Source organism: Topomyia yanbarensis, chromosome 3 (genome assembly GCF_030247195.1).
Source record: "Topomyia yanbarensis strain Yona2022 chromosome 3, ASM3024719v1, whole genome shotgun sequence".
NCBI classification, from domain to species: Eukaryota; Metazoa; Arthropoda; class Insecta; order Diptera; family Culicidae; genus Topomyia; species Topomyia yanbarensis.
The window spans coordinates 29,290,030-29,304,379 of record NC_080672.1 but is presented as its reverse complement, the minus strand read 5'-3'; the positions used below and the strand labels follow the sequence as shown (position 1 = coordinate 29,304,379).

Sequence of the window (14,350 nt, the reverse complement as noted above, 5' to 3'; positions counted from 1 at the left end):
ATTTCAATGTGTCCTCCCTAGTTTTAAGAAATTTGAAAAATGAAACTAAGAAATTGGCACCTAATCACCTAACGCAAACGTGCCTTATCAAATAAACGAACTGAACAAAAAAACATGCGCGACACACAAATGCACACCTGATCGGACACGGTAACATACAAACGTTCGAGCCATTCACCATGATACACAACGGCAAAGATGCAATCGAAATCATCCACGCACAACTACTTGTTTGCTCCGCGGACCCCTTCGAAATCACCTTGGGTCATCGCGGACCCCTTCGAAATTATTCTGGGCGATCGCGGACCCCTTCAAAATTACCCTGGCCGATTGCGGACCCCCACGCAGGCATGGGAAAATTCGTTCGCTCGCGCGACTGTTGCGAAATGTGGATCACAAAGTAGTCAACATTTTGTGCTCACTAATTAACCATAATCAACGCACGAAGGGAGAAGTCTAATAACTTCAGAGCAGGTCACTAGATGGGCTAACTGCGAATCAAAAGGGAAGCTTAAAAAATTTAAGAGCAGCGTCAATTCTTCGCTCGTGAATGTTTGTCACGTAGCTTCGCGGAGCTCACAAAGGTTTCTTCATGCATGATTAAAACATAGTACCTATTTTTGCACTGGATTTTTTGCTGACAGATCGCGTTATGGGTAATTTTGTGATACACTACAATTTGATCTACTGAAGTTCCTTGCGGCCTATTCGTTAGCAGTGCATTGTTGCAAATTTTTAAAACCATTGATTATCAGCTAGTTTTAAAATTGTATATTGTTTTCCAAGTATTAATTATATTATGCGAATATGAAAATGAAATAAAACTGTATAATGAAAATCCTATGCAAACCGCGAACCGCTCGAGAAGAACTTCGCGAACGAAGCCATCCGCGTTGGGGAAGGAAAGAATTAAAACACAACTGATGTCCTTCTTCGTTGGTTGTTATAGCTTTGAATCGCATGTGTCCGTAACGACAGGTTGCTAGGTATCATTTTCGAAGCTAACAGAATGCATCACAACTGAAGAAAGCTTGCTTGCGAAGCGCGAACGGTCGGTTCACGATGCGATTTTTCCCATGCTTGCCCCCACGGCTTAACATCGATTTATATGCTGTCAATGTATTATTTTCAGTCTGACGTGATAAAAAAACTTTAAGTTTCAATATCCATCCGGAAAAGATTTTCCTCTTCGCGGACCCCCAGCAACGACTTCACGGCCCCCTAGGGGTCCGCGGACCCAAGGTTGAGAATCACTGATTTAGAGGGTAACATTTTCCGTCTTATTTGTTATTGTAGTGTGTGATTCCGACAGGGAGTCTTCTCGATAACCAAATTCTAAAGCTCCTATTGTACCACTCTAAAAAGAATTAGTTCGCAATCAAATGGCACAGATTAATGCGCTCTCGGGTTCCATTTCATCTTAATAAGTAGTATTTCTCATGCCTCCGGGAGTAAAAGCACATCTGTTAACTTTTAGTTTTTGTGCCGCTACTATCCCTACTCCTAAGCTCTCCTCTTCCCAAATCCTGTTCTCATCAAGAAAATGATGAAAAGACATTGAATGGCAAGGCACAAATCTCCAAACAACATAAGTAATATGCCATTATGCTTCTGATTCCTGATTCTCAAGGAGGCAACAGTAGTAATGATGCTGTGTTGCAGCAAACTTATTTCCGGAGCTCCACATTATTTATTTACTAAACTCATAGCATTGCTTCATAACTGACAAGCTCTATTTTCCCCCATTAAATATTTAACGAAACATCCAACCATTCCGAGGAGTACTCTTGATTGTTCCAACCACCAGCAGAAACCCGCTCTCACCAAAAGGCTTTGCGGAACAGATAATCTTAACGTTTCATGCTACGATTCAGGCAATTATAGCTCTAAACTTGGTTTACATGTTGCATACTACATACTAACCGCTTTCTGTTGAGATGATGGATACACAAACATGATGGCAACAGAGATGAACACAAGGAAACAACAGAATGGGGGTGGGGGCGCATTTTCAGCGTCAAACAAATCCAAGAAAAAAGAAACCGGAAAAGAGGTCCGAAAAAAGAAAAGATTAATCATAAAACCAACACATGATAAAATTGGGGATGAAAATCGACGATTGACTGTGGGAAACATTCTTTGCCATCATCGAACATCAGCGTCTCCCTCGGGGTCATCTTTTTTGTACATACACGCACAAATCAGAACCCGGCGGAGACGGCGATGGTTGGTTGGTTTCCCTAGAAGGCATGATGAATCCGAAGCTATTGTTTTTCCTGTTATTAATTTTCCCTTTGCTCGAATCAGTTCTCGGATCCGACTCCGCGGTGATGGAGGAGGTCGGCATAATAAAAGCTAATGCAAACAGTATCTTACCTCTGGTCCCAGATCGGTCGCGTTCGCACTGGAAACGAACTCCTTGAGGAAACCGTCCAGCTCGGTACCCTCGATGTATCCGTTTCCTGGCAGGGTTGTTGGGATTCATGACGGTGGTCATGGAAAGGTTAAGTCAAGAAGAGAAAATAAATTGGATGAGTGAATAAGAAGATAGAAATCGGCAAAAAAAGGTTACACGTTCAAAACAGATATTGTTTCTTTGCTCTTGAAATTGGATTTTTGATTGTTCAAAACTACACTGCATAGTTGATTGTATTTCCGCTCTGATGCATAATGAAAATAATTCGGTATCACTTTCACATTTCCAATTTATTCGAAGAAAACTTTAACGACGCAATATGATGCCGTTTCTTCGGGGCCGAAGGGCACATATCGAGTCGCATATTATGCCAACAACCGCTGGATCGAAAGTGCGCGAAGCATGACCTCCAATTTGCTCTACATAACTATCATACGATAGTACACAGCTGTACAGCAGTGGGAGTGAGTGTTTCTGCAACAATAAACTTTAATCCTACGATTACGTGCAACTAAACGTCGGCTTCCGCTCCTTCGTCGCAATGTTCCTCTCAACTTCTATTGCCTTTTTCCAAGGGTCATAATTTCCCAGCGAAACCATCATCTCTCCCACCCTGGCACAGAGCAGCTCTGTTACAAGAACATTCCCACAATGAACTTTTCCATCCGCTTCGTACGTCGTCAGGCTCCTTCCATTGATTCTGAAAGATTTTTCCTCCACACGTTCAACAGAATAATAACGAGAAAAACGAGATGGAACAATCACGTATAAATTTCATTCAGGTTACTTCCACTTCCTGGCTGGCTGTTCAGTGGGAACCTCATTCATTCATTCACAATCACGACCCCGAAGCGGGGAGCAAAAATATGCTTCCAATTTGTTCGCCAGTCAGGCAGTAGTTCACATCCCTCTGTACGTACGGAACGAATCCCACCCAAACTGCCACCAGGCAGCTGAACAAATCAAAAGTGCTTGCTGCTCGCTCGTAAAGAAGAGCAAAAATTACCCACTTATCGTTTAAGCTTTACATGAGGGTCAGCCAGCACGTACCGTACCGTATGCTTGCGCCTTGGGTGCAACTGCGATCGAGGTGTCGGAAATGAAAAACGAGGAAAACAACTGTCGAGATGAATGAGATGAATGAACGAGCAGTTTTCGCGTCTAATCCGGGAGCTCGGTTTTGTAGCCATTATTCTGTTTGCCAATTTTTTTTATCGGGTGGCACTATTTAAACAGCTGAGAGCTGGTCATGCTCGTGCAAGTAATACAGTTAAATGACGAATTTCATTTTATAATGATTTAAGCCACTATAGGACTAGAATTAACCAAAACCAAATATTTATCACTATGCTTTATTCCTTCTTAGTTAATTTTAGTAAAAACTATTTCCCTCCATTAAGGAGAAAATTGTTTACATCCAGCTTAGTCCGTATACTAAGTTAGAGTCAGATTCTGATGAGACGAAGCCGAAACGAAAATCCCATGACTAATTTAATATTTATCAGATTATTGACTAGAAAAATAATAACTCTAGCGATGTAACGCAAAGGGAATATTGTTTTGAAACCCGACTAATAGAATTGATCAGAAATCAGTAAAATGGCGTAAAGCGCAAATCTGAAACATTTTATCTCAACCCAGTCAGTTCTTCCAACGATCCATGATACAGCTGTAAAGCCATTATCGCTTGATTAACACACTATAAAAAAAACTTTTTCAATCGCTTCCTACTGTTTTTTTTTAAATATCGATGCTGGCTTGGCAATACAAAACCACTCCTCATCCCTCCGACACTCGAAGTGTGTACTTAATCTTTTTTCATTGCCGTATCATAAAAATCACTCCATAATGATGATGATGATTATCGCTTTGCAACTTACCGTCCCGATCATAGTGGCTCCAAACGTCCATAAACTGGTTGGCGGACAGCTTCTTCAGTTCCCGCGATTCCGGATCCCGATACTGGCGCATGAAGTTCTGCGCCCTTTCGATGTGCACTTTCTGCTGGGCCATGGTGCTATTAGGTTGTGCGTTGAATTGAGTGTCTGTTGTTGCTGTTGTTGTTGGGACCTGAAAAGAGTAGGAAGAAAAGTTCTTCGTTTAGGACTTATTGCTTTTTTCGTTTCGGAACATTCCTAGTTTCATTTGATCGAATCATGTTTATTCCCAAGTGGTTCCCACCATGGCAATCTTAAAATTCGCTCACAGAATAGTTTTCACTCTGATCAGAGTCGTCTCTAAGCATGGGCGCGGTGGGTCAACATCGGGGGCCTCCGGAGAAGCCCAAGAGTTTTGAAATAAAATACTGGTTTTCAAAACATCTCACAGAAACAATGTTACTATATACAAACACTGAAATCTTTTTATGCGATTTTTTTGCAGATTTTCAAGTTTTGCGGTTTTTTATGTGGATACATGTTTTAGTAGGGGAAAGTAGTCTTAGACAGACACTGTGGGTAAGACGGACACCTTGCGTTTTTCACAAACTGAAAAAGTTCAGTTAAATTTGCTGATACTATATCATTTTTAGAAGTTTTCAAATGATTCTGAAAGTTATTGCTAAACAGCAATTTTAATGAGTTGTTCAAAATTTAGGAACATTTTTGCACATCTCACATAAAAAAGGTTGTGCAATCACTCTGAATAACGTCAAACTAATCCCTGCGTGGAGGGCCGTGTGTCATATACCATTCGACTCAGTTCGTCGAAGTCGGCAAACGTCTGTGTGTGTGTTTTTTTTATCGGGGGGAATCTTCAAAAGAGACCACTTCCAACTTGACCGTCGTACTGTCGGATGCTTACTGCAGCTCTTTCTCCAGCAAGCCTACCGACTAACCCTCAATCTCCTGTATCTTCGTTTCCTCTTTCTCCCGGGACCACCGTTGAGTATTACTTCGGGAGGAGATTGTGCTCTTGCACCTCTTCTTTCTTAGAGCCCCTTGGCTCCTCGACTGCGCCTGTTCGCTGTATGGTGTTTTATCAATTTGTTATAATTTTTGTTTATGAATAATATTTTATACGTTTTTTAATTTTTTTTATTATTATTATACTTATTCTTATTTTTTACCCGCGTACAGCTTGCGACTGCCGCCGGAGCCCGTCGAGACGTGATCCGATCCAGAGGTACCGAATACGTAACGTAACGCATCCCTTCACCCCCACCCTTGGAGGATTTTTTTCCGACGTGAAACTGCTTGCCGGTGTTGTCAACTTAATGCTCGTATCTTCGCTGCACTAGAGCTCCGACAGAATTGGCTCCCCTGCGTACGTTGAGTCAGCACGCTATTTAACCCTCGTAGCGTAACCGGTCGACCCCAGGACCGTCGCCACCGTCGGAACCCGTCGAGACGTGAACCAATCTGGAGATGCCGAAACTTGACTCGCATCTCTTCACAGCCACCCTCACAGAGGCGTAAACCGATCTGGAGGAGCCATAAGACCTGACTCGCGTCCCTTCACGACCACACTCATAGGGTTTGTAACAGAATTGGACCACTCGCCCATATCTTACTAGTTGGCGTTGCCAGCTTCCTGTTCCACCGCCACTTTCTCTGAAGTTCTGATAGAATTAGCGTCACTACGCTGCTGACGGCACTCCATGTGCCCTCGTCCCGACACATCTCTGCCACATACTCTCTACATTAAGCGCTGCGTCAAATCTAGGATCGCATGTTCCAGTGTTCCCTCGACATTTATGCACTCCGAACAAAAGGGTGACACAGCGTGTCCGAACCGATGTAGGTACTGTTTAAAACAACCATGACCAGACAGGAACTGCGTCAGATAGAAGGTCACTTCACCATGCCTTTTATTTACCCAGGCCGAGAGAACCGATATGAATCTGTGAGTCACCCTTCCTTTTTCCGACGAGTCCAAATCATGCTGTCATTTGGTCATCGAGTCAGCTCTCATTGTTTTTCTTATTCCCCTTCCGCTTGTAGCATTCGTTATCTTCCACTATGATGATGCCGATAGGGATGATGCCAGCGATAACGCAGACTGCCTCTGATGAGATAGTCCTGTACGCGCTCGCGACCCGCATGGCCATGAGCCTAAACGTACTACTCAGCTTTACTAGGTTCCGCTGTGTCGCCCCTAACCCGGTGCTACGTCGCATACTACTCGACTGGCCCCGTCTACACGGTCGGAGAGCTCCCCGACGGCAGAATTTCTCTCGAAACCCGATTTGTGGCTTCTTGTTGGTCCCTTCACTACTTCCTCTGCAGTTCGGAGAATATGCTCGTAACCACTCAACAGTGGGACGAGCCCGGACTTAAGTCCATATATGAATGTTATGCGATAATCTCGCTAGTATTTTTCTCCTATCAGCTGAGCCTTCGGAAATATTTTTGCGAGATTTTAAGTGATTTGAACGTAAAATGAATTTTTGGCAGCTTTTTTAAGGGCATAATTCTAGTGCTTTTGAATAATTTGACTATAGGAACTACATCCGGTTATTTTCGTTTTTCAAAGAAATGGTTGATTTTATGCATTGCATTACTTCACCAAAATTATCCGTGTGATAAAATTACATCGTAAAATCGCCAAAAATAAGTCACTAGTCGGTTTAGTTAGTGTTTAGATAACTGTTTGTCATGATTTTTTATGGAATTCGAACTTCTAATGCGATAACAACAACGACGCCCGCGAATGCCCGCGATCACACTATACTCATTCGAAAGCTTTTAATTTTCTCTTTAAAATGAGTATAAGCTAGTTTTGCGAAAACTATAAGCAACGATAAGCAATCAAAATTTATAAAAACTGTGAATGGAGACGCATGGTTATTACTGATATTGAATTTAAATAATCACTTTATAGCTAGCATAATGACACGAATACCTGCACAGCTTTCAAATAGCATTGAGAGCATGATCTACAAGGGTTTTACTAGTGATCAAGAGTAACGAGCCGAGTGGGAAGTATGTTTTTTAGATGGCAGAGGTATTGATAATGTTTGGAAATCAGTAAATATTTTCAACCATCAGAAATAGATTATAAAATGTTTCTTGCTAACTTACGCAATAACTGTCAAATAGAGTGAACACAGTTGAGTTCTAGTCATTTGATGAGACTATTTTGATCCGAACTTGCATAGCACTGATATAGCTTAAGGGTATGCGATATTATCCAAATAAAATAACACCATTGTTAAATGAACCATATACAAGAAAAAAGGGCTTTGGATTTATTTTCATTTAAGATATCAAATAAGCAATCTACATACCTTAAAACACACCTACGAAAAAAAATCGTTAACCATCTTGTTGATTAGTGAATGTAATTAAACATTCCACTAAGACGCTCAAAATATTTGTTTTGAAAATGATAGAAAATGTAACCCACTAATGAATTAAATGTTTCAAAATTATTCGAACACATCTTAGTTGATCCGTAAAAACAAAATAGTCATTTCTGAAGCCCCATAATGAGATGTCAATTAATTCGTTTCAATATGGAAAATAAATTCCAAAATTACTATTGAAAAAAATCATTATAAAAGACAAAATACTTACTTTTGAGCCACTCTAATAAGTAGTAAAGTTAATTTCTATTTTTACAATTAAAATGGAAATTCAACGAACAAAAACTTCTTTAAAAAATGTTTAATGTTTGAACCTTCACAAATACATATTTTTTGAGCCACCCTAACGTATAATGAAAAAATTGTTTACATGTGTTAATATCAAAAACGATTTAGCACACGAAAATGAATATACACAAATTTTAAGAGCGATTTCGAAAAAAAATATTTTTGAGACACCCTAATGAATAGTAAACGCTTATTTTTGAATTGTTTTAATATCAAAAACAAATTCAGCGTACCAAAATTACATAAAATCGTCCTATTTGAACCGATACGGCAAAGTTTGAACTTTAGTCCACCTTTTGTTCTAAGTCGTGCTACTGTGCACTCTGTTGACAGCGTTCCAGGTATGTTCGTCGTGGCACATATCTTCGACGATATTGTCAACTGTCACACCAGGTATACCCCTACGACTTTCTTCGAACCTAGGCCATTCGAAGACCACGTGTTCCGGTGTCTCCTGCACAGTCGTACACTGCGACGAAAGGGGTGACGAAGCATGTCCAAACCGATCCGGAAGCATCCGTGCTCGGACAAAAACTGCGTCAAATGGAAGTTCACCACTTCATGCTTCCTTTGCACCCAAGGCGATACATTTTCATCTTCCTTTCTCCGCAATATCCCAATACTGCTGCCATTTAGCCAACGAGTCCGCTCGGACCAGTGTCCTTATGTTAGGTGCATTTCTCCGCAGGTAGCATTCCACGTCCTCCGCCAGGGTGATGCAGATGTGGATCATCCCAGCAATAACGCATACTGTCTCCGACGATATTGTTCTGTAGGCACTCGCGACTCGTATGGCCGTCAGCCGGAATGTCCTTTTCAGCTATTCACCGTTCTGTTCGGTTTTCAGCACAGCACCCCAGGCAGGAACCTCACATCGGAGTATCGATGACAAAACAGTAGATAGCAGATAACATGCTACTTCTCGGGCCGGCGACATTTGGCATGATTCTCACTATTGCGTTCGTTGTCTTCGCCGTTTTTTCACAGGCGTAGTCAACGTGGTTGTTGAAGCTCAACCGATCGTCGATTATCACTCCTAATTGCTTCAGTGCACGCTTCGATGCAATCACGTCAATCTGCATCCGCTGAACCGCTTTGCAGATGCTGACCAACAACACCTCCGTCTTGTGGTGGGCTGCTTGACCCCGTTCATCCAGTTCTCGATTGCGTCTATTGTCTCCGTCACCGACACCTCCACCTCTTCAAGTGTCTCACCAATCACCGTTAGTGACACGTTGTCCGCGAAACCCACGATTTTCACTTTCCTGGGCAGCCGCAGGGCTAGGATCCCGTCGTACATCCCGTTCCAAAGAGTTGGACCGATAATGGAGCCCTGAGGAACGCCCGCCGTGACTCGCATTGACTTCTGCCCTTCGCTCGTCTCGTACAACAGCACTCTGCTCTGGAGGTAGCTCTTCTGGATCTGGCATAGATCGTCGGGAACCCTCATTCTGTACAGCGTTGCAGCGAGGGCTTCCCAGATGGCACGGTTAAATGCATTCGTCATATCCATCGTGACCACCGCGCAGAATCGATCTCTTTTACGCTTCAGTTTAGATGCCTTCTCAGCACTCTCGAGCACTGTCCGAATTGCATCCACTGTCGTTGCTCCTTTGCGGAATCCGAGCCTGTTAAGTATGATTCTTTCCGAGTGTATCAAACAGACATATGGAACTATACGAGGCTGGATCGCCTGGTGGCTTCCTTGGCTTCGGCAGCAACACCAGCGTCTGTACCTTCCACATTTCGGGGAAGTTGCCTTTATTTAGACACTTGTGCAGCACCATCCTGAACATGTCCGGATATGCCAGGATAGTAGCTTTCAGCACCACGTTTGGTATTTCATCCGGAGATCGTCATTAGTCACTTGCCGATCGTTCGTGTTTGCTTCTTCTTCGCCGTACGGTGTCGGTGGCCATATAGTTGGATCGTGCTTCGGGAAAGGACCCTCGACGATTATCTTCAGCTTGCTCGGGCACATTTCGGCTGGCGTCGTCCGGCCCTTCATTTTCGCCATCGGTATGCGTCACCCCAGGGATTGACGTCTACTTCTCGGCATAGCTCCTTGTGGCAAGCTATGCCGAGAAGCTTCCCGAAACGCTGCCTTACACAGTACCGTCTTTCCGCATGGGCACATTGGGCCAGAGCCAGGAGCCCCGCGATTTTGGCGACCCCGCACTGAGGATGGATATAAATCCAACAAAAAAAATACCCAGGGATAGCATAAGGGTTAGTGCATTGGGCCGGAGTCTCAAAGGTTGCGAGTTTGAGTCTCGCCTCTGGGGGGATTTTTTTTTTCACATGATTGCTTAGCTTCACTCACCATTTCCGATCGTTTCTCCCCGTTGGATATCACCAGTCCTAAAAACTAGTTATCCTACCATTCAAATTTATTGTCTGCAATTTTTGACCTAACATCGCGATCAAGATGGCTGTCATACGCTAATAAGAAGAATTCGAAACGTTAAATGCAATTTATCATGCACGGCCAAATGGTGTACTTGACTACTATTTCTTGGCAAATGCATTTCCAATTTTAGTTAGTTCCGTTTGAAGCAAGACTCATCGTTTCTTATAGATTGGGCACTCTTTAGCTTTAGATCTAGAAGAAAAGAACTCCGAAAAAATCGCAAAAAATACAACAAAAAAATGAACAACAAATACTTTTTTTTATTTTGTCAGCATTGTAAGAATTAGAATGTGTGATGCTTTACTTTACTTAATCTCCTAAAATATCAATGTTCGCCCATATACGACGTTTGACAGCTATAGTCTCGATGTTCAAATGTTCAGATTGAAAATGTGAAAAACGTACTATTACCCTATGAATAGGAAATTTCGCGCTTTGTTTACGAACGCCACCGCCACGAAATACAAAGGTTTTCTAGTGGTCAAGCCAACGTTCAAATCCTGGAAGCGAACTCGTCATACTTCAGCATTCCCCTTGACTAAAGCACTCTTCATTCTCAAACAACGTCATGCAACTATGAAGGTCAGATTACCGCATGTTAATTCTGTCAGGTTTCTGCTATATTATCCAACTGCTATTAAGAGAAGCGTTTCACAATATTTCTTTATTAATAACTTTCAAATGTCCTTCTATATTTCCAATGGCTTTTACAATATGTCTCTTTTAGAGTTCTTTGGTTGCAACACAATTCTTCTCTGCCATATTCCGTTTTATCATTTTAACCCTTTCATGCCCAACTTTTTTCAAGTGCATGTAGGGTTTCAAAACTATTTTTCCTTGAAAACGATGGGGTCAAGCAACAAGCAAGCCTTTTTTCATAAAGTTAGGTGCTTTCCTCGCAGTGCTAGAAGCTGCACAATTTTTACCTTCTAATGCTCAATACAATTCTCTTAAATTTTTTTACAATAATCCAATTGCGTGCACAACGTAGCCAAAGACAGTCTAAATTGATAGGTTTTATCAGTTTTAAATACTATTGCAACATAACGAAGATATATGAAAAATTCATTTTCAGTCGTTAACGTAAACTGTCTGGCAGCACTGCTTCATCGGAATCCAATCAGACTAAATGCAATAACTTCAGTTCTAGAGCCGATCCTTGTAACTGTTAATACTCAAATTAAAGGAAATAGTCACATTTATGAGCCTTACTTGTTTTGGTGAGAAAATCTTGCCTCAATCAAAAGTTATAGCTGTTTAAAAACGTTGTTGTCCACAAACAACATGAGCATAAATGGGTTAAACGCTATTAAGTTTAGCTTAGGATGTCCGGGATTTCTTTTGGAAATTCTATGCATGATAAAGTCACTTGCTAATTGAAACAACGGGAATGTTTTCCCAACACTTTGCTTACCAGAGTGAGGCCGTGGACTTTATATCTCTCCTAATGTTCCTTGGGCTGTGGTCCTGCTTCCGTGGTTGGGTTTTCTTTCTTAGAAGGACGTCTGGAGTTTTAGAACTTTGAAACTTAATTTATTCAGAAAATATTTACAAAAGTTATCTTAAAGCTACATGTTGCCCACGCGATTCATATATCGCTACGGGAAAATTTGTCCCTTTTAGTCCTTAAGTTTTTCCCTATTCTCCTGAGATACGGTGTAGATTTCCTATGGCCTTAGAAGGGCGCAATTCCTATTTGTTTACTTATATATTTGGCCCTGCCTCTTCAAGACTGACGTATTTAATCACAATACTGATTCCTGCTATTCAATCCTAGTCCAGTCCCGCAAGGGTTCATAAAATATGCGGTTACATTTGTACCGCTTTCTAAGATTTTATTACTATCCTAACCGCAGAGTAAGTGAGAAGGAAAAACCCAAAGCTAGCTAATCGGACTGCGTATGACACGCTTATGTATATTAGGCGCGGGAGGTTGGTAAATAGATAGTGATCCCTTTTTCTGTGTTCTTTTCATTTCATTTTCGGGATTTTAAGATCAACATCAACCTTTCCTACGCGTAGCAGTGATGCATTTCTTATGCACTGCTGACATTGTATAATTAACTCATTTGCGCGGCAACACTAATAAATTTTCAGATCATCTCAGACCATTATGCGTGTATAATGCCACCTGGTGGTAGAATCTATAACTATGTATTATTTTGATGGTTTGTTGGCAAACTTGGCTCAAATTTGAAAGTCTGGCTTGAAAAACCATGCTAATATACATCTATTTACACCTGTTCAGTGATGGGGGGCCCTTAATTCAATAGTGCCCAGGGGCCCCGAATGGTCTTAAGACGGCCCTGGCCTTACACATTGCTCTTTGAGCCCGCCTTCCGGCTCTGAGACAAGCAGCGCGTAGCGTACTAAGCGTCTCGTTCCACCAGTAAGCTGGAGGCCGTTTATTGCGTCTTCTACTTTCGTTCACCGGTCATCCTTCTCCGTACTGCAGTAGGGTTCCGATGACCGATACGGTAGCAAATCGCCTGGTGGTCACTATGCGTATACGTTTCGCCTACTCTCCAATCCATGTCCGCCGTCAGTGAAGGAAAATGTGACGTCGATGATTGACTCCCTCCCGTCTCTCCAAAACGTGCCAACAGAACCTTCATTGCACAATCGTACGTCTAACTTCGCGAGAGCTTCCTGCAGAATACACCCTCTTGGGTTGGTTACTCTTCTGCCCCACTCCACAGCCCAGGCGTTGAAGTCACCACCAATGACTACCGGCTTCCGACAGATCAACTGCTCCGTTAACTGCTCCAGTATTTGGCTAAACTTCTCTACTTTCCACCTTGGAGGAGCGTAACAGCAGCACACGAAGATGCCGTTGATTTTGGCGATCACGTAGGCAACATATGAGCGTTCTATCACTTCTTGAATGGGGAATCTGCCCATAACCTGTATCGCAGCTATTCCCGATGTATCGGCCACCCAGTTACCGTTATCAGAGAGGACTTGATACGGCTCTGAAATCAAAGTGGCATCACACATTGTTTCTGTCGTAGACTACCACAACAGTTGCCGTGTGGTGTCACAGTGATTCATATTTATCTGGGTTATCTCCATTACCGTTGGACTGCAGTCGCCTTCTTGTAGGCAGGGCATTTAAAGCCACGCGTTTGGTGGTCGTTTCAATCCGCTGGGGTGCAAAGCAAGCACTTCGGTCTCTGCGTGCAGTCCCTCCAAGTTGACCCGTCTCCCCGCATTTCTAGCATATCCCGGATCTATCCGGGTCTTTGCAAGCCCCTGCCAAATGTCCAAATCCCAAACACTTGAAGCATTTCTCCGCTTGAACGACTGGAAAACTTATTTGGCATATTTTGAAATTTTTGTGCTAGCCATTTTGCACCTATTGATGAAATAATTTTCCTGATTTCATTTCCTGGTTTGTGAATCCCTTTATTCAGGGTAATATGGGTTTTCAGTCTTTAAGAGTTTTTTCAACACATTTGATCATGTCCAGGAGGGGATTGTTTCAACTTTTATAAACAATTGCAAAAATGTAACATTCTTGATCGGAAAAAATCACAAACAATCTGTGGCTCACGACAATTTCATTGCTGCTTAGATCGTAAAAATCGGTCAATTAGGTCGCCCGTAGTATTTAAAAAACGAGCTAAAAACTTCAAACCCATCTGTTTTTTGTATAGCAATGCCAAACACTACCAAAAAAAATTAAATCTTCCATCGAAATTGCTGATTTGGATGGCCAATTTGAGAAATTTTAACTCATTGTCATTCAAATTCAGCGTATACCGTTTTATAAACTTTCGCCGTGACTTTTTGGAAGCCAAAGTTCCAACGCTTTTTCAACAGAAATTCCAAAGATCGGTCGTCGGTACTGCAAAAGTGCTGCTTTATTTTCTCTACTTGGTTCCAGTTCCTGGTAAACTCTATAGATCGTTATCACACTGGGCTAGTAACA

The 14,350-nt window shown here is 42.1% G+C and overlaps 1 protein-coding gene across 4 annotated transcripts in view; it reads right to left on the bottom strand.

The window, feature by feature from the left end:
- Positions 1 to 14,350, bottom strand: part of LOC131693625 (calbindin-32) — a 237,177-nt gene that overhangs the window by 66,249 nt on the left and 156,578 nt on the right. For all 4 annotated transcript variants that reach the window (XM_058981585.1, XM_058981587.1, XM_058981586.1 and 1 more), the window contains exons 3-4: positions 4,297 to 4,486; positions 2,377 to 2,462 (exon numbers count right to left, since the gene is read on the bottom strand). In XM_058981585.1, the coding sequence (XP_058837568.1) occupies positions 2,377 to 2,462; positions 4,297 to 4,429 (219 nt within the window). In that variant the 5' untranslated portion in view covers positions 4,430 to 4,486. The remainder of the gene's footprint in view (positions 1 to 2,376; positions 2,463 to 4,296; positions 4,487 to 14,350) is intronic.